The 19859-nt window shown below is 41.5% G+C and overlaps 1 protein-coding gene across 1 annotated transcript in view; it reads left to right on the top strand.

The window, feature by feature from the left end:
- The window catches only part of itfg1 (integrin alpha FG-GAP repeat containing 1), a 289515-nt gene that overhangs the window by 21909 nt on the left and 247747 nt on the right, over positions 1-19859 (top strand). Inside the window, exon 5 of the mRNA XM_080186953.1 lies at positions 19116-19196. Coding sequence (XP_080043079.1) covers positions 19116-19196 — 81 coding nt within the window. The remainder of the gene's footprint in view (positions 1-19115; positions 19197-19859) is intronic.

The raw sequence follows: 19859 nt of genomic DNA, 5'->3' as shown, positions 1-19859 counted from the left end.
CACTAGTTCTTCTTACCTTTTGATATCTTCCAGTAGTTCACTACCTTACTGAGCTAGCCATCCCAGAGCACATTTGTACAACAAGTATTGCTGACCTTTTTGGGAGGACCAATGTAGCAATTTCTGGCCATTGAGTACTGCATTTACCTGCTGACCATTCAGGTCAACTAAGTCAATAAACTTTTATTCCTTTTTGGTATAATTATGTAAAGTTTAAGCTATATAAATGAGACTTAAAACAGAAAATGGTGTAAATAATACATCGATCTACAAGTCAAGGAATGACAAAAGGTAGAGGGTTCTTCAAACTGATCTTGTTTGAATCCCTTATTGTTTTACATTGAGCCCGAAAATGAAGTAGCATGCTTGTCATGTGTTGAGTAAAATTATTCAACTCTGAAACTGCTAATAGTAACTTTAGAAATTGTACAAATGATAACCAGTTGAAATGTAATTCATTCTAAGCATCTTAAATTACAATTTATCTGGCCGTTTAATATATTTTCTCATGATCATTTTTGTACTAAATATAGCTACTTCTAATTTTTGCATATATTGCAAAATTGTAAATTTTCAAGCCAATCTCGCAGTAAGAAAGCACCAAATTTGAACAGTGAATTGCTTGTTCAAATATTGCCTCTAGATTGTCCGGTTGCAATTTATTACTTTTATTGATAGCGTGTAGACCTGCTTTTGGGTTGCAGTCTAACTTAAAACCCTTAATACTTTCTTCACCCTTCTCGGAAAAGTTATTAACTTACATATAGATTGCCTATCAACTTTGTTTATTTTAGAAATGGTATATCATTTATATGAATTCATAAAATAAGTATTGCTTAAGATGAATGTATCTAATTGGACATTTGCTGTCATCTTTATCAACCAAAAGATAGCATCCCAGACTTCTTTGAAACTGTAGGTTCAGCAGCAAGTTAGGTTTTGTTCTCACTATCAGAAAAAAAATTGTTGCTAAATTATAAAATAAGCATTCTAAAAGCTGATGTGTTGATAATCATTTGGGCTTGTATTCTGGGAAACATCATATGAAAATTGCTGGCAGTTCAAAAGGCTAACTTCAGTTGTGGTAGACCTCTTGCAATGGATATATACTTTCCATATCTTGTTAATAGTTTTCACAATCAGTTGCACTTTCAAGAAGACCAATTGCCAACTGTAGAAATTGAAAAAATGCAGGTAATATTTATGATTCAAGATTAGTTTATTTAAACTGGCGAATTACTAAATTTGCCAGAATTAGTTGTAGTTTTGAGTAACTTTTATTTGATTAAATAAATGAAAAATTAACCTCTTAACAGTATTAATGTCCTCACCTGCTATGGGAAGATTTGCATTAGTTCAAAAATAATATGCAAACCAACAAATTTTTACTCCTCTGACTTGTAGTATTTGGTGTACCTTATTTGAAGCAAAATATGGGCTTTCATGCCTCTGCTTATTCTCCACACTTTATGTAATGCATCATTTAAAAAAAAACTAGCAGCTAACTTAAAAATAAGTATCTGTGTGCCTTCATAGGCCTAGTAGTGTTTACCACATTGAATCCTTTTTGAAATGTTTTAATTGAATTATCACCCTGATTTTTATTAATTATTATTGCTACTTATGTTAGTTACCTGCTTAAGGAGAGTTTTGACAGTTCAATTGACTTTCAAATGGAGGGCCTTGTTGTGGCAGACTGTTTTTCTGACCAGGAAATGAAAAATTTGATCATGTATTGAGTGCCGGTAGATGTTAAGTTGGGCACTTTTGAGGCCCAGAATGCCCTTGTCTTCTCAAGTACATGGGAGTAGAAGAGGGGCTAACATTTACTTCAGTGGGTCTGTAAATACTACAGTTTCCAAGGTCTAACCTCAGGCCATTTAGCAAAATTACATATGACTTACCGATCTTGAAAATAATGGTCAGTCAGAATGAAATAAATTTAAGTTTTTAAAGAAAAGATAGATACAAAGAACAACCCAGCACGGGAAACAGGCCCTTCGGCCCAACGAGCCCGCGCCGCCGCATCACCCTACACCTATTCTACCCTGCATGTCTACGAATGGAACCCTACTCAGTCAGATTCAGGGAAGAAATAGTGTCAATTTGGTAAAAACCGATTAGCCTAAGAGCACATCTTTGGGGTGTGGGAGGAAACCGGAGCGCCCGGAGGAAACCCACGCAACCACAGGGAGAATGTGCAAACTCCCACAGACACAGGCCCAAATCCATGTGTCTGCACAGCCAGCAGTGCTAGTCACTGAGCTGTTGCGGCGCCCGTCTACGGTCCAGGATCAAGCACACACACCGACATGAAGTACTAGGCCACTCCTGGAACTTCCAAGAGCAGCCCACGCATGACCCGCCGTGTGCATGCCCCTCGTTTGACACGAGGTGGACCTCCACCTGTGGAATAAAGACAAAAATATTAATCTTACAGCCTGCCCTTCCGGTGTCTCCCGAGGTTTAACCCTATTTAATAGCCCCTACCATATCCCTCCATTCTCGTTTCACTCATGTGCCTATCTAACTGCATCTTAAACGAGTCCAACGTTCCTGCCTCCACCACCCTACTCGGTAGCGCGTTCCAGACCCCCACAACTCTCTGCGTAAAGAACCTTCTTCTCACCTCCAAATTATACCTCTCCCCCCTCACCCTTAAATGATGACCTCTCGTGTTTGTACCCAGTCTAGGGAGCAGTCTCTCACTATTAACTCTATCTATTCCCTTCAGTATCTTATATACTTCTATCATGTCCCCTCTCAATCTCCGTCTTTCCAAGGAGAATAGTCCCAGTTTCTTCAATCTCTCCTCGTAACCCAGTCCCCCCATGCCAGGCAACATCCTGGTAAACCTCCTCTGCACCCTTTCCAGAGACTCCACGTCCTTCCGGTAGTAAGGTGACCAGAACTGGACGCAGTACTCCAAATGCGGTCTAACCAACGTTCTGTACAACTGAAGTATTAGACGGCAGCTTTTATACTCTATGCCCCTTCCTATAAAGGCTAACATCCCATAAGCCTTCCTAACAACCTTCTCCACTTGTGACGCAACCTTCATGGATTTGTGAACCTGCACTCCCAGGTCCCTCTGTATGTCTATACTCCTAATCGGCCTACCTTTTATCACATAGCTCCTCTCTGCATTATTCCGTCCAAAATGCATCACCTCGCATTTGTCAGGATTAAATGCCATCTGCCACCTATCTGCCCACTGCACCAACCTATCTATATCCTGTTGTATCACCTGACAATCCAGTTCTGTACCCGCCAACCCTGCCATCTTGGTGTCATCAGCAAACTTGCTGATCACACCACCTACGCCCTCTTCCAAGTCATTTATGTAGACTACAAAGAGGAGAGGTCCCAGTACTGAGCCCTGTGGCACACCACTGGTCACTGGCCTCCAGCCCGACAAGCTCCCCTCCACAACTACCCTCTGTCTCCTATTTCCCAGCCAGTTCTCAATCCACCTAGCTACCTGGCCTCGTATCCCACGCGCCTTAACCTTTTCTACCAGCCTACCGTGAGGGACTTTGTCAAACGCCTTACTGAAATCCATATAGATGACATCAACGGCTCTCCCATCGTCAACCGTTTTTGTCACCTCCTCAAAGAATTCCACCAGATTCGTAAGGCAAGACCTCCATCTAACAAAGCCATGTTGCCTATCCCTAATCAGATCGCAACGCTCCAAATGCTCATACATCCTACCCCTAAGTATTTTTTCCATTAACTTCCCTACCACCGACGTCAAACTCACCGGTCTATAATTCCCAGGGTTATCCCTACTACCTTTTTTGAACAACGGGACCACATTTGCTACCCTCCAGTCTTCTGGGACCTCACCTGTGTCCAAAGAAGAGACAAAGATGTGCGCCAGAGGCCCAGCAATTTCATCTTTCGCCTCCCTAAGCAGCCTGGGATAAATACCATCAGGCCCCGGAGCTTTATCCGTCCTTACGCTACCTAAAAGCCCTAGCACTTCCTCTCTCGTAATAACTATATCCTGCAACTGAACCTCCGCTCCCTCCAAGAGACCGCACGATTCCAAACCCCTCCCCTCCGTGAATACCGATGCAAAGTATTCATTCAGGAGCTCCCCCATTCCCTCCGACTCAATACACAACTCTCCACTCTTGTCCCTAAGAGGACCAATTTTCCCTCTAACTACTCTCTTGCCTCTAATATAGGAATAAAATGCCTTTGGATTTTCCTTAATCCTACCAGCCAAAGCCATCTCATGCCCTCTCTTCGCCCTTCTAATTCCCCTTTTTAGCTCCCTCCTACTCTCTCTATATTCCTCCAGCGCACTCTCCGTACCCATTTGTTTTGACCTAACATACGCCTCCCTCTTCTTCCTGACCAAGTCTTCAATATCCCCCGTAATCCACGGCTCTCTAATCCTAACTTTCCCATCCTTTCGCTTAACCGGAACATACCTTCCCTGCAACCATTTCATTTTGTCCCTAAAAGCCTCCCACTTGCCAACCGTGGACTTGCCAGCTAACAGTCCCTCCCAATCAGTTTGCTGCAGCTCCCTCCTAATCCTGCCATAGCTCACCTTTCCCCAGTTCAGCACACTCCCGTTTGGACGGCACTCGTCCCTTTCCATTTTTATCCTAAAGTAGACGGACTTGTGGTCACTGTTCGCCACATGTTCGCCTACCTCTTTCTCACCCACCTGCCCCGGCTCGTTTCCCAACACTAAATCCAGTATAGCCCCTCCCCTAGTCGGGCTAGTTACATACTGTTCTAGCGACCCTTCCATAACACATTTCACAAACTCCTCTCCCTCCGTACCCCCAGCTCTAGGCGCCCTCCAATTCACTCCGGGAAAATTAAAATCACCCACTACAACCACTCTATTCTTCCTGCACCTGTCCAAAATGCCCCTGCAAATGCCTTCCTCCACTGACTTTGGGCTGTTGGGTGGCCTATAGTACACCCCTAGCAATGTGATCTCTCCCTTTTTATTCCTCAACTCCACCCACACTGACTCAATCCCTATCTCTTCCATATCGTCCTCCCTCTGCACTACTGTGACGTTTTCCTTGACTAACAGTGCCACCCCTCCACCTCTCTTCAACCCTCCTCTGTCACACCTAAAACACTTGTACCCAGGAACATTCAGCTGCCAGTCCTGCCCTTCCCGTAACCACGTCTCCGTTACAGCCACCACATCTAACTGCCTCACAAACATCAAGGCCCTAAGCTCATCCGTTTTCCCTGCCACACTCCTAGCATTGAAACAGACACAGTTCAACCCACAAGTGTCCCTCAGAACCACCTTCTCCCTTATAATTTTCCTTTCACCCGACTCTCTCCCAGCCACCTCCCCACCCCCCCTCCCTATTAGTTTAAATCATTCCTGAACACCCCAGCTAACCTCCCCGCTAAGACACTAGTCCCCCTCCCGTTCAAATCCTCCCCACCCCTCCTGTACAATTGCCTTTCTCTCCTAAACACCTCCCAGTGATCCACAAAAGTAAACCCCTCTACCCTACACCAGTCCCTCAACCATGCATTCAACTGCATGATCTCGTCATTCTTAGCCCTGCTCGTACTGGGCAGCAACCCAGACAGTGCCACCCTGGAGGTCCTGCTCTTTAGTTTGGCCCCCAACTCCCTAAATTGCCTACGGACCTCTCCCCTACTCCTCCTTCCTATGTCCCCCTCCCCTACGTGTACTATGACCTCTGCCTGGGTCCCCTCCCCTTTCAAAATTCCCTCTACCCTTTCCATTATATCCTTTACCCCTGCTCCAGGGAGGCAGACCACCATCCTGGAGTCGCGCCCCTGCCCACAGAACCTCCTATCAATCCCTCGGACCCTCCCATCTCCTACCACTATCACCTTCCAGCCCCCTTCTGTCCCTCTAAGTCAGTCTCCCCTTCCTTCCTATTTTTCTGTGCCCCTGCCGACGAACCTTGGGGGGGCTCCGGGGAGGCCGGGGGACCCTGACTACTCTTCTTCTTCCTCTTTCCCCTCCTAACCGTCGTCCATCCTCCCTTCTCTTCAGCCCTTGAGACCTCCTCCTGCTCATGGTTCCCAGCCATTATCTCCTCGTTCTCCCTGACTAGAAACGCATCTTCCAGCCGTCACTCGAGTTGCCTGACCCGGGCCCTCAATCGCTGCAGTTCTAAACATTTACTGCAGATGTGTACCTTGGGGACACGTGACACCACCAGGAACTCCCACATGTGGCACCGGATGCAACTTACATTCCTCCCTATATTCCCTACCATGTCCCAACCTCCTGTAAGTGCCCAAAGGTAAAAATCTGTCACTCACCTTCTCTAAGCCCAGCAAGCCAAAGCCCAGCGAGCCAAAGCCCTTCTCACTCAGTTCCCACTCACTCTGCTGCCCGCTTCCGACGCTGCCCGCTCTATGCTGCTACCCCTTTTTTATACCCCCCGCTCCCCCTTAACGACAATCCCCTGGCCTAACTTCCGGTACGGAAGTAAACTACACTCTAACAAGCCCCGAGAACCGGAAGTAGAGGAAAAAAGTGGTTTTTAATTCAAATCAGTCACTCACCACAGCCACAGCTACCAGGTTCAATGCTCCGGAGAACAATGAGGTGGGCCCCCGGGTGAGTATCCGATTTATACCCCCCGCTCCCCCTTAACGACAATCCCCTGGCCTAACTTCCGGTACGGAAGTAAACTACACTCTAACAAGCCCCGAGAACCGGAAGTAGAGGAAAAAAGCGGTTTTTAATTCAAATCAGTCACTCGCCACAGCCACCAGGTTCAATGCTCCGGAGAACGATGATTGGCTACTTTTTCTAATCTCTATATAGTTGGATAAAATTAGTCAAGCATTTTTGTGAATTGATAAACTTAATGACCTGACTAAATTAAGGTAGTATAATGTCATTGTTACAGTGTATTTGCATCAATCAATACAATCTCTCACACGAGCACAAGCACCATGCTCTGCCATTCTTCTACAGTCACATCAATGCCAGCTCCTTTTCTATGTTTAAAATTAACTGAAGACCATTTCTATTCTCAGTTTGTCTTCTTTCTTCCTGCTCTTGAAGGCAAATTGCAAATCAGTAATTTTTCACAATGGTTCACAATCACACTTAATGGGGATAATATTAAGAAAAAAAGAAGCAATTTTTTTTGAATGGCATTAAAAAAGAGCTGTAACAGAAGCTGAGACATTAAGAGACGAAAATTGATGGATTGCAACAGACCAGAGTGACACTCGGAGAATATTCTAGTCATAGAAAACTTAAATGGAAAGCTGTGTATTTGTAGTGTGGTAGTTCAAGCAGTGGACATGTTCAGCTTGCATCAGAACTTTGGGATCCTGAGGCATGCTTGCTTTAACCAGGTGGGCTCATCAACTCTGGCCATTGAGCATTGTTACAGGTAAAAAATCAGCATGTCATAAAGCAATAATGCCTGATTATAAGTGTAGTGCATTTGCAACAGACACTATCATAGTGAGTAAATATAGTTTTGTAAACAAATTTGTGTTCAACAACTTACATTTATACAGCACCTTTTAACAGAAAAATATCCAGAACTGCTTTATGAAAACATGTATTGAAAAGGAAATTATAAATTTGCATTTAAATGTACAATATGGAATTTATAGAAAAACAAAAATAAGTATTTCATTGGTATAGTGCTCCCTTCATACAAAGAGCAGTGGAGTGTTAGAGAGGTGTGTGTTACATAGCTGCCTGCATTTATGAAAACCAAAAACTGTATTCATGGATAAGAATGCATCCAATGGCCTTTTCTTATGCTGAGTACTAATACAACACCTTGGTGACTAAATATTTAAACCAGTTGGTGGCACAGTGGTTAGCACTGCTGTATCACAGTGCCGACTTCAGTCACTGTCTGTGTGGAGTCTGCATGTACTCCCCATGTCTGCATGGGTTGCCCCCAGGTAGTCTGGTTTCCTCCCACAGTCCAAAAGACGTGCCAATTAGTGCATTGGCCACGCTAAATTCTCAGTGTACCCAAACAGATGCTGCAGTGCAGCAACTAGGTGATTTTTCACAGTAGCTTCATTGCAATGTACATGTAAGCCTACTTGTAACGAAAGTAAACAAGTGAGAAGTTTTGGTGGTATTGATTAAGAATTGAAACACTGTTTTAGTCTGAAACAACTAAAACACAAAGAAAATCCAATGCCTTTCACGACTTCAGGAAATCCCAAACCTCTTTGCAGCAAGTATTTATTAAGTGTAGTCACTATTGTAACTTCGGAAATCTGGCAGCCAAATTCCACATTGCAAGGTCCCACCAACAGCAAGATAATGATTTGATAATTTGTTCTGTGTTTAAGTTTAAAGAACAACAAAGAACAAAGAAAATTACAGCGTAGGAACAGGCCCTTCGGCCGTCAAGCCTGCACCGACCATGCTGCCCAACTTAACTAAAACCCCCTACCCTTCTGGGGACCATATCCCTCTGTTCCCAACCTACTCATGTACTTGTCAAGATGCCCCTCTAAAAGTCACTACTGTATCCGCTTCCACTACCTCTCCTGGCAGCCAGTTCCAGGCACCCACTACTCCGTATATTAAAAAAACTGCCTCATACATATCCTTTAAACCTTGCCCCTTTAAACCTTAAAGTTAAAGTTTATTTATTAGTGTCACAAGTAGGCTTATATTAAGACTGCAATGAAGTTATTGTGAAAGTCCCCTAATTGCCACACTCCGGCACCTGTTCAGGTACACTGAGGGAGAATTTAGCATGGCCCATGCACCTAACTATGTCTTTCGGACTGTGGGAGGAAACCGGAGCACTTAGAGGAAAACCACACTGACATGGGGACAATGTGCAGACTGTACACAGACAGTGACCCAAGCCGGGAATCGAACCTGGGTCCCTAGCACTGTGAGGCAGCAGTGCTAACCATTATACAACTATGCTGCGCGTGTTTGCTGAAGGATAATTATTGACCACAGGAAAATTTCCCTCCTACACCTTGAAGTATTGTCATGGGATCTTTTACATCCCATATAGATGGACAGCCAGGGATTCCATTGAATGTCTCAACCAAAAGACCTTCAACAAATCAGACTTTAGACCCTCAGTATTGCACTGGGATGTAAACCTAGATTGCATTTTCCAGTCTCTTGGGTCTAACTTTAATCTATGACCTGATTTAAGGTGAGGGTGTTATCAGCTGATCTACAGGTGGCATCTGATATTTGTGTAGAACCCTGCTAGTCACATCCACGATCATGTAATATGCTTATTTATTTCTGCCACTGTAGGTGGTTCGAAGTTTTGCCTCGGCTTGATTCGTCTGTTTGTAACAATTTTTGAGGAGGTAACAAAGCGTTCATTTGGGTAATTGTGTTGATGTAGTGTACATGGACATTAAAAAGGCATTTGATACTGTGCCAGCGCCAGACTTGGCTACGTAGAATAAAAGGGACATAATATAGATACTATATTGGCTAAATAATGTGATGTGGAGATCCCAGTGTTGGACTGGGGTAAACACAGTAAGACATCTTACAACACCAGGTTAAAGTCCAACAAGTTTATTTGGTAGCAAAAACCACTAGCTTTCGGAGCACTGCTCCTTCATCAGGTAAGTGGGCATTCTGTTCACAAACAGGGCATATAAAGACACAAACTCAATTCAAAATAATGGTTGAAATGCGAGTCTTCACAGGTAATCAAGTTTTAAAGATACAGACAGTGTGAGTGGAGAGAGGATTAAACACAGGTTAAAGAGATGTGTATTGTCTCCAGCCAGGACAGTTAGTGAGATTTTGCAAGTCCAGGCAAGTCGTGCGGGTTACAGCTAGTGTGACATGAACCCAAGATCCTGGTTGAGGCTGTCCTCGTGCAGAACTTGGCTATCAGCCTCTGCTCAGCGACTCTGCATCGTCATGTGTCGTGAAGGCTGCCTTGGAGAACGCTTATCCGAAGATCAGAGGCCGAATGCCTGTGGCCGCTGAGGTGTTCCCCAACAGGAAGAGAACACTCTTGCCTGGTGATTGTTGAGTGGTGTTCATTCATTCGTTGTCATAGTGTCAGCATGGGTCTACCCAATATACCATGCCTTGGAACATCCTTTCCTGCAGCCTATCAGGTAGACAACGTTGGCTGAGTTGCAAGAATATGTACCGTGTATCTGGGTGGATGGTGTGATCACGTGAGATAATGGCATCCATGTCGATGATCCGGCACATCTTGCAGAGGTTGCTGTGGCAGGGTTGTGTGGTGTCGTGGTCATTGTTCTCCTGAAGGCTGGGTAGTTTGCTTGGATAATGGTCTGTTTGAGATTGTGCAGTTATTTGAAGGCAAGAAGTGGGGGTGTGAGGATGGCCTTGGCGAGATGTTCGTCTTCATCAGTGACATATTGAAGGCTTCGGAGAAGATGTCGTAGCTTCTCCGATCCAGGGATGTACTGGATGACGAAGGATACTCTGTCTGGCGTGTCCCATGCTTGTCTTCTGAGGAGGTCAGTGCGGTTTTTCGCTGTAGCGTGTTGCAACTGTTGATACTGCAGAGACTGTTTGCCTTAGAAAAAAGAAGGCTAAGAGGAAAGTTGGTTAAAAAAAAATCACGAGTCTGAACTGAAACCTTTTCCAACTAATAAAAGGATCAAGAACAAAAGGAGCGCAGATTTAACGTAACTAGCAAAAATAAAATGGCAACCCATGAAGAAGTTTCATGCAGCAAGTGGTCAGGGTCTGGAGCACATTGAATCTGCCTCTACCATATTCCCTGACAATCAAGGCATTCAAAAGGGAATTGGAATGTTTTCTGAAAAGAAAGAATGTGAAGGTTTACAGAGAAAAGATGGGGGAATTGGAGGTGATGCATTTTGGTCAGAAGAACATGGAGGGATGTTATAAAAAAGGGTAACATTATTAAAGAGGTGCAGCAGCAAAAGAACCTGGGTGTATGTGTACATATATGGCAAGACAAATGGAGAGAAGAGTTAATAAAGCATAGGGTATCTTGTGCTGTATTAATATGGGGCATAAGAGTACAACTGCAAGGAAGTTGCATTGAATGTGTATAAGACATTAAACTTTAGCTGGAGTATTATGTACAGTTTTGGGTGCCATGCTTTCAGAAGAATATGAAAGCATTGGAGGGAGTGCATAGGAGGTTTACAAGAATTATTTCAGGGATGAGAAACTTTAGTTATGAGGACAGATTGAAGAGAGTAGGACAGTTCTTTTATAGAGAAAAAGGCTGAGGAGATTTGATAGATATGTTCAAAATCATGAGCGGGCTGGAAACAGTACATTGGGAGAAACTGTCCCTGCTTGTAAAATGATCACGAGGACACAGAATTTTTGCAAAAGAAGCAAATGTGATGTGAGAAAAAAAATTCACACAAAGAAGGGTTTGGGTCTGCAACGCACCATCTGGAAGTGTGGTGAAGACAAGTGCTATCGAAGCATTCAAGAGGGCACGATATGATTGTTTCTATTGAAGTAATGTGCAGTGGTGTGGAGAAGAGGCTGGGGAATGGCACTAAGTCATGTTGCTTGTTTGAGGAGCCAGTGCAGACATAATGGGCCAAATGGCGGCCTCCTGCCCTGTAACACATCTATGATTATCTGATGGATGCTCAAGAAAGAACTGATTAATTTTTAAGTCTGGATCTGGATCCTGGAATTTTTGAAAGGCTCCGTTAATATTGAGAGATGGAACAAATTGACTGTCTTTTTAGGATGTTGTTTGTTTTATTTAGAATGTTGAACATTTTAGAATATTCAGCTGCTGGGGTGCAATTTGTTGCAGTTGTCAAAACGTGAACAGAATTTTCAAAGCTGGTTGTAGGATGTGGACTGGCCAGAAGAATCCTGAGAGTTTATTTTTTATAATTTAGAGACCATTAAAATCCTCAAGGAATCGCCTTTATAATTGTAATAACACAGCTTAGTGGAAGTGGCTGCTCTACTGAAAGCCTCTCTGCGTGCCCTCTTAACTTGTTCTTTAATGAACGTTCACATCGTTACAACTGGGATGAGCGGAGTGTGCTGTTTATCTAGCCCACTAATTCACAGGTCGCGCCATTAGTTTAAAAGTTTAATTCACTCACCAAAATGGCCAATTATTTTCCTTTGCTGTTGTTAGACTCAAAATAAAAGAGACTTTAACCGGGCTTCTTTCAATAAACTTAAAACGATTTGATTCATTTTTTTTAAACTAATTGTAAGAACTGGTTAATACACAGTTATACTCTGGAAGTACGACTATCCCTTTTTTAAAAAAATACTGCGGCTTGCACCCACACAAACACAAACAACAAAGGTCAAACAGGGCTCTGAGCTTTAGAGAATAGGTTTCATTAAATAAAGGATAATGCAAGTGCGCACAGGGTTTCAATGCTGTCAACCTGGAGCTCCCTCGTGTGCAGACTGGTCTTCAGAAGTTGTCTGGAGGTTCTCACCATTGCTCCGTCAGAGTGGAGGAGAATATAGAACTGGAGAATATAGAACTGGATAATTTTTTCTTGTCTCAGCTTTTCAAAACTCCAAATGCAGGTAAGTTGTATGCAGATAAGGATTCTTTGGCTGTAGGTTGAAAACCGCATGTGGGATTTCAGGCAAGCAGGGAAAGAGCGAGATAGGGCAGAGTCTGCAGAAGGATCTAGATAGGCTGGGTGAATGGGCCAGGAACTGGCAAATGGAATTTAATGTCGGCAAGTGCGAGGTGGTCCACTTTGGTAGGAATAATGGTAGGAAGGATTATTACTTACATGGAGAAAAACTGCAGCAGGCGACGGTGCAGAGGGACCTCGGGGTCCTTGTGCATGAGTCGCAAAAACCCAGCTTGCAGGTGCAGCAGGTGGTCAGGAAGGCGAATGGAATGCTGGCCTTCATAGCGAGGGGGATTGAATATAAAAGTAGGGAGGTCTTGCTGCGGCTGTCTCGGGCATTGGTGCGGCCGCAGCTGGAGTACTGTGTGCAGTTTTGGGCGCCGTACTTACGCAAGGATATTTTGGCCTTGGAGGGAGTGCAGAGGAGGTTTACTAGGCTGATTCCGGAGTTGAGGGGGTTGAGCTATGAGGAGAGGCTGAATAAACTAGGCTTGTACTCGTTAGAGTTTAGAAGAATGAGGGGAGATCTCATTGAGATGTATAAGATGATGAATGGGATGGATAGGATTGAGGTGGAGAGACTCTTCCCGCTCAGAAAGAACAGTAGGACTAGGACGCACAGCCTCAAGATAAAGAGGGGGCGGTTTAGAACGGAGTTGAGGAGGAACTTCTTCACTCAAAGGGTGGTGAATCTCTGGAATTCTCTGCCCGTTGAAGTGGTGGAGGCTACCTCGCTAAATATTTTTAAGACGCGGGTTGATGGGTTTTTGATAAGAGAGGGGATTAAAGGTTATGGGGAGAGGGCGGGAATGTGGAACTGAGCCACGACAGATCAGCCATGATCTTATTGAATGGCGGGGCAGGCTCGAAGGGCTAGAGGGCCTACTCCTGCTCCTATTTCTTATGTTCTTTGCTTCTCCCCAAAAAATTCTGAGGTCATAACTTCATGCCTTTCTCTGACATGTGCTTTCCAGTAACTTAATAGCTTTTGCCTTTACCTCTTCTTTTTCTCCACACCAACAAAGTGATTGCAGCTCAAAACAAACAGCTCTTCCCCTTCAGGTATCGTGCTGGTTAGGTGATATATTGGAAGGGGCATATTTGTTGACAGTTCCAAAGTGGAATTATGACTTTTTTTAAAAATTCCAGATAATGCAATGTATTTCCATACTTCAAAAGAAAAAATATAGTTTTGAAAGAAGATTATAACAATATTTAAAATTCAGATTTCACTATATTTTATGAAAAAGCACTTTTATTTACACTTTCTTCTCATGGTCACCCAGAAGTTGATAAATGCCAAACTGATCATATTTGAATACAGCCCTGTGCTTAGAAAGGTATGCTGAACACCTGAAAGAAGGTCTATACCGTCTCAATGCCTATTACCCTGCCATGAGGCATTCTTTCATGTTTTGAAATATTCTGTACAAGGAACAGATTCCAATTCTAAAAAAAAACAGGGTTTCCCTTGTCCTCATCTTCCGTCCATTTCTACTACCTACAGTGCATTGGCAAAAATTAAAGCAAATTACTACAAATGCTGGAATCTGAAACCAGAAGAGAAAATGCTGGAAAATCTCAGCAGGTCTGGCATCTGTAAGGTTACAAAAAAAGGTGCATTGGCACCTTGAAATATATCTTGCTTCTTTCCTCTCTCTCTCTCTCTCTCTCTTTTTCTCTCTCTCTCTCTCTTCTCTCCTCCCCCCCCCCCCCCCCCCCCCCCGGCATGCCAAAAGGATCATTCCCTCCTTGGCAGTCGGATCCACTCTTACATCACACCTAACACCCCATGGCACCTTGCCATACAGACACAGGGGATGTACCACTTGCCTTTTCAGCTCCTCCCTTCCCACTGGCCAGCATTCCAGATACACCTATGTACAATGGCATTTTATTTCTTGCACTTTCAACTTAGCATAATCTTTTTGCTGCTCACAATGCAGTCTCCTCTACTTTGGGGATATCAAACACTGATTTGGTGATTGCTTTGCTGAATACTTTGCATCAATCCAAAAGCATGACTGAGCTTCTTGCCCTTTTAATTCTCCACTCTCTACAACCTCATGTCTCCCAAACTGTTCTAAAATAATTTTTATCCACTGGTAATGTAGTTTGCCATTGTGAGAAAAAAATCAGTGGCTATTCTGGCTGACCAACCAGTGTGTTCATTAGCAGCATTCTTGTTTATTGAATCAGGTACATTAAATCAGCCTCCTTGCAATGAAGTATTTGAGTAATTGTTTCCATATCTTTGAAGCCTGGTCTGTTATCAGTTCTGTCTGCAGAGATGATGCATATTCAGAATAAACATGATAATTGTCTCCTGGTGATTAAGTTTAGATTTTGCTGCTTTTAAGCTGCAAGCGAGATTTTCCCATTCATTCTTTGGGTGAAATTTAAATTCCATGCTTTTAAGCTGGAATAAGGCTGAACGAATTCCAAAAGCCAAGGAAGTAATTAACAAAATTAAGTCAAATATTTAATACAATGAATCTCTAATCATTTGGGTGCTTTAGCCACAACATATTTTACCCTCACTGTAAGAATGAGCTAATGGAACTTGGTCAATCCTCTGCATTAATATATCTGCATAATTAAAAGCTTTAATAATACATCAAATTGAATCTGTAAAATGCATTAAAAATCCATTCAAGGCTCAATAAAAGCCTGTGTCACACTATTTTGATTAATTGTTCTAAATATGAATATAAAAATAAAGATAAACAGAAACAGCCAGTCTACGTGCTAATTTAAGCCACTCATGTTGCTCAGTTCGTTTCTTTTCACAGGTGGCTCCAGCTGAATTGACAAACATATAAATTTATTTCATTTATTAGTATCACAACTGGCTTACATTAACACTGCAACAAAGTTACTGTGAAGATCCCCTAGTCGCCACACTCCGACGCCTGTTCTGCTACACAGAGAAGTTAGCGTGGCCAATGCACCTTCTCAACCTTTTGGCTAAGATCAAGTGTAGTATCGACATGCTATGCTTGGTTGAAGTCATTAGGTTACTTTTCAGCTTCATTTGAGACAATTTTTAAAAGCAGCATCTCGGCCTTTTGGCTAAGATGCAAATGAGATCAAGCTCATTTTGGAGGAGATGCTATTGCTACGCCAATCAGCTTGGATCATGTAGATCAAGCCCAAGACAGGAGGTGAGAGCCCTGTCTTGTTAATTTGGATCTGGAATGTCTCAACTTGTTGAGACTGAACTAGACTTGATTGGATTGAATTTGAAAAAAGACAAAAAAAAATGCACCTAATCAGTATATCTTTTGGACTGTAAGAGGAAACCGGAGCACCCGGAGGAAACCCACGAGAACATGCAGACTCTGCACTGTGACCCAAGCTGGGAATTGAACTGATGCTGTGAGGCATCAGTGCTAATCAATTGAAAAGAAATGATTAAGCTTGCCCATACAAATGATTATTTTTGTGCTCAAAATCACTGAGAAACCTTTTGTCTGCAAATGGCTACTCCTGTCTGTAGCTTGGAATTAGTTCTGCTTCTGCCCAATTAGGAAATTCCATCTTGAAATAGGCAAATTGGGGCAGCTTATGATTTCCAATTCCAGTGGAAATGATGGTAGCTGTGGTTGTGGTCCATTAGTGCTGTGGACCGACAATATCTAGAATATATTACATGACAAAGAAAAAGATCCTCCATCTGGGCTCCATTCCTCTGGCTTGTAGACCCATTACTTGGAACTTTATTGCGGTTCCTTCACTGTCACTGAATCAAACTCCTGGGACTCCCTTCTGTACAGCACTGTGGTATACATACACCACATGGACTGCAACGGCTTATCACCGCCTTCTCTAGGGCAACTAGAGATAGGCAATTAATAGCCTAGTAAGCGACACTCATCCAGTGAAAGAATTTTTAAAATGTGAACAGTGGAAAGGAGCTGCTGACTTCACCTTTACAGAAAAATTGCCTCAGCACTTGAAAAATACTTTTTACAGCATTTTATAGAGATTTTAGAACTAAAATTGTTTTTGAAATTGATTTTAAAATAATTTCAGAGGTTGCAGCTCACTCACTACCAGTGCCATACCTTTGCTATGGTCTCGCTTTTTATAGTGACATGTGGTTGCTCTGTGGAATAAGTCATTAGCTGTGCATTGATTTGGGTCCTTGCTCTTCATTGACCTTGCAATTCTGTCAACATTGGCAATATAAAGACTGAACTGAAATGCTCTGTGAATTGGTGATCATGGGAGAGGAGGTGGTATTAGAACTAACACTCAACCACTCAAAGAGAAGTACTTCCCTTCATAATCTATTAATGAGTATATAAGAAATACTATGATCTACCCTCAACAATTTTTATGGTTAAATCAAAATAGCAACCTGAGACACACTTTAACAAGAAACAAATAACACTTTTTATTTTATCTAACAGTGAACAAGTTAACTAAACTATTAACAAACCAAATAAAATGCTATTCTAATGGAATGGTGTTTAGATAATTACAATTCCCACTTATTAACAAACATTAAAAAAATTGAAATTTTTAGTCACTCTCAACTGTCAATTAGGTTTGTAGTCCTCCAGGATGTTTTTCTTTGCTGATTTCTCCTGTATTCCGTAGGTCTGTTCTTCTGAGATGAGACTTTCTTTTAAGACATAAAATGTGGCTGTTACACTGACCTGGAGCAGGTTCTGTCTCTCTCTAGCTGTGAACTGTGGCAGTTGCTGGCACAGGCAGTGGATGTCTTTCTGGCTATTTGGAGTTGAGAGCAGTGGCCTTTATACCCCTGATGACATGCCAAAATTCACACAATAGGATTGGTTCACAGGTTATCAAAATACAAAATTCAAATTTGTTAGGCCGCTGCTATACAAATGTCTATTTCAAATTGATTGGTTAGACTTCAAAAATATCTGATTCAAATACTAAAGCCTGTTAACAAAGCAACCCTGTTGTTTTTACCCTGATACATTGTTTCAAACTGTGTACTGGATTTTCTTTTTTTTAAGGAAATGCTGAATACAGAAAAAAACAAAGCCACCTTTTAAAACAGATCATGCAATGCTGTCTGCGCTTTGCATTTTTACAATTATCTTATTATTTTCACAAATACTAACTACACAATAGTGGTGAATGAGGTGCCAATCCAGTGGGCTACTTTGGTGTCAAATTAACTGCATTTGTTATCCAACATTTTTTTTCACCAAATTCAGGTCCAAAGGGCTAACTCAGAGATAAGTTTCATATCTATGAATAAAAGATTGTATTATTGCCTTCCAAAAATGAAATTTAATTTTAAAGAGAAATTTAATCATCTTTCATAATACTAAAACCTTAATCAGCCGTTTATGCTTGTGGACCCAGAGCAAGCTGAAACAAAGTGGCTACTGGTAAGATTATTGTAGCATCAAAGCTGTTTAATTCGGATACTTGCATGCTTAAATTAATACATTAGTCCATTTCTGAAGCTGAATAAATTGGATCATTTGATGAAATGGAAACCTATTTGAATTTGTAATAAAGAGAGGGAAGATATTATCATTTCAAACTTAAATGGATTATTGTTTCTCAATTTGCTATGATGGGGAAGTAATTTTGCAGGACATATATAAAGTTTGATTTATTGTAATGTGGTAATGCAAACTATGTATTTAGATCTGTAATATAGCTTGCCTCCATCAAAGTTTACGTTTGTTTTCCTTCAGATGGCAATGGCTAATGTATCTATTTTATTCAATTTATGATATTTCCTTGTCTATTTTCCCAGTCAAAAATTCATTTACTGAAAAGTTGTAGAAGTCCCAAGTGTTTCAGGAAACAGTAATGTGATGAAGAGGAACATTTCACCATTACTTAAATCATGTGACAGCTTCCAGAAAAAAACCTGCTTAAAATTGTCAGTTTGCATAAGATAGAGTAGAATGAAAAAAGTTGTACATTCTGACTGTAAAGACATTCCCATTTATGCAGTTTTCATAGAATAATGGCCTGTCAATTAATATAAGGCTGTTCCATAAGTTGCAGTTGCCGCACCAAATGTTCAAAAAATTTTTAGTTTAGTTCTGAGAGTTTCTTAGTTAAGAAACCAGTGGGAAAAACATCAATCTGTGAGCCATATCAATTGGAGATTCTGTATTACACCAGACACAAAAAATTGTTGCAATAGCTAGTTGCCTAAAGAAAGAAAATCACATGATATACTTCCCATAAAGCTGTTAAGACCAGGTCAGTTGTAAATTTTAATATTAAGCTTGATAAATTTTGTTATAAAGGCTATTGAACAATATGGAACTAAGATGGATAAATGGCGATATGATACAGGTCAGCCATGATCTAACTGAATGGCAAAGCAAGCCGTCTATTCATACGTTTCGATGTTTTAAATTTGCCTTTGATGAAAAACTGTATTTTCTCCTTTTAATGATGAGCTAGCCAGTTTTACTGCCTCGCTGTTGTGATTAAGTGTGAAAGGAGCTGTGCTTATCAATGTTTTATTCAATTTTATTAGGCGCGTTAGTTATCTGATTCCTTCATGTTAGGTTTGTCTAACCTATATTTATTCCTTTTTTTAGCTTTAATGGTGATATGATACCTGATATATTTGGAAGCATCAAAGGGAACACAAGACCACAGATTTGTTCATTGATTGGAAGGTAGGCACTGGCATTCACATTGCATTGCCTAGAATTTTTTTTTCTCAATTCATATAAACAGATAAATGCTTCTAATAACATTTTGTTCAGAGAGTGTATTTATGATACTGTTAATGAGAATAAATCAGTTATTAACTTAGCAATTAAACTCCATATACAGATATTAGTTATTCAGGTATGAAGGGAATTTCATTGTCTGGATAAATTATGACATTTCATGCACTATATAAAATACTTTAAATTGTACAAAATCCAGATTTCAGCTGTATGTACTTTGGGTCTTTGATACTATTGGAGCAAATAAACATGAACTGTTTGGTTAGGGAAGTTGTTTGTAAGTCCTTTTAGGAGCAAACCAGTTGCAGTGTATTTTCATTTGACAGTATTGTGCTTTTAGTATTACAAGAAATTGAAAACGTATCATTAGTCTGCATTTCACTCTCAGCTCTGCTATTACGCATTTCTGGAAGTCTTGTCACGTGACGTCCAGTTGCATGCCATTCAGTTCCATCTCCAAATGTTATCCCATTTACTTCTGTTAGATAATTGCTCTCAGAAAAACTGATAGGAAATTATGTTTCAGAGTGCAAATGTAGAAGTTGGGCTTTACAAATAGCCATTGCCAAAGCACAGTGTAATAATGTCATTATATCTTGGTGTTAT

This window comes from Carcharhinus amblyrhynchos, chromosome 4, assembly GCF_965287045.1.
Source record: "Carcharhinus amblyrhynchos chromosome 4, sCarAmb.v2.hapA, whole genome shotgun sequence".
Classification (NCBI taxonomy): Eukaryota; Metazoa; Chordata; class Chondrichthyes; order Carcharhiniformes; family Carcharhinidae; genus Carcharhinus; species Carcharhinus amblyrhynchos.
The sequence above is the reverse complement of the archived record's forward strand: the minus strand, read 5'-3'. Positions and strand labels throughout refer to the sequence as shown.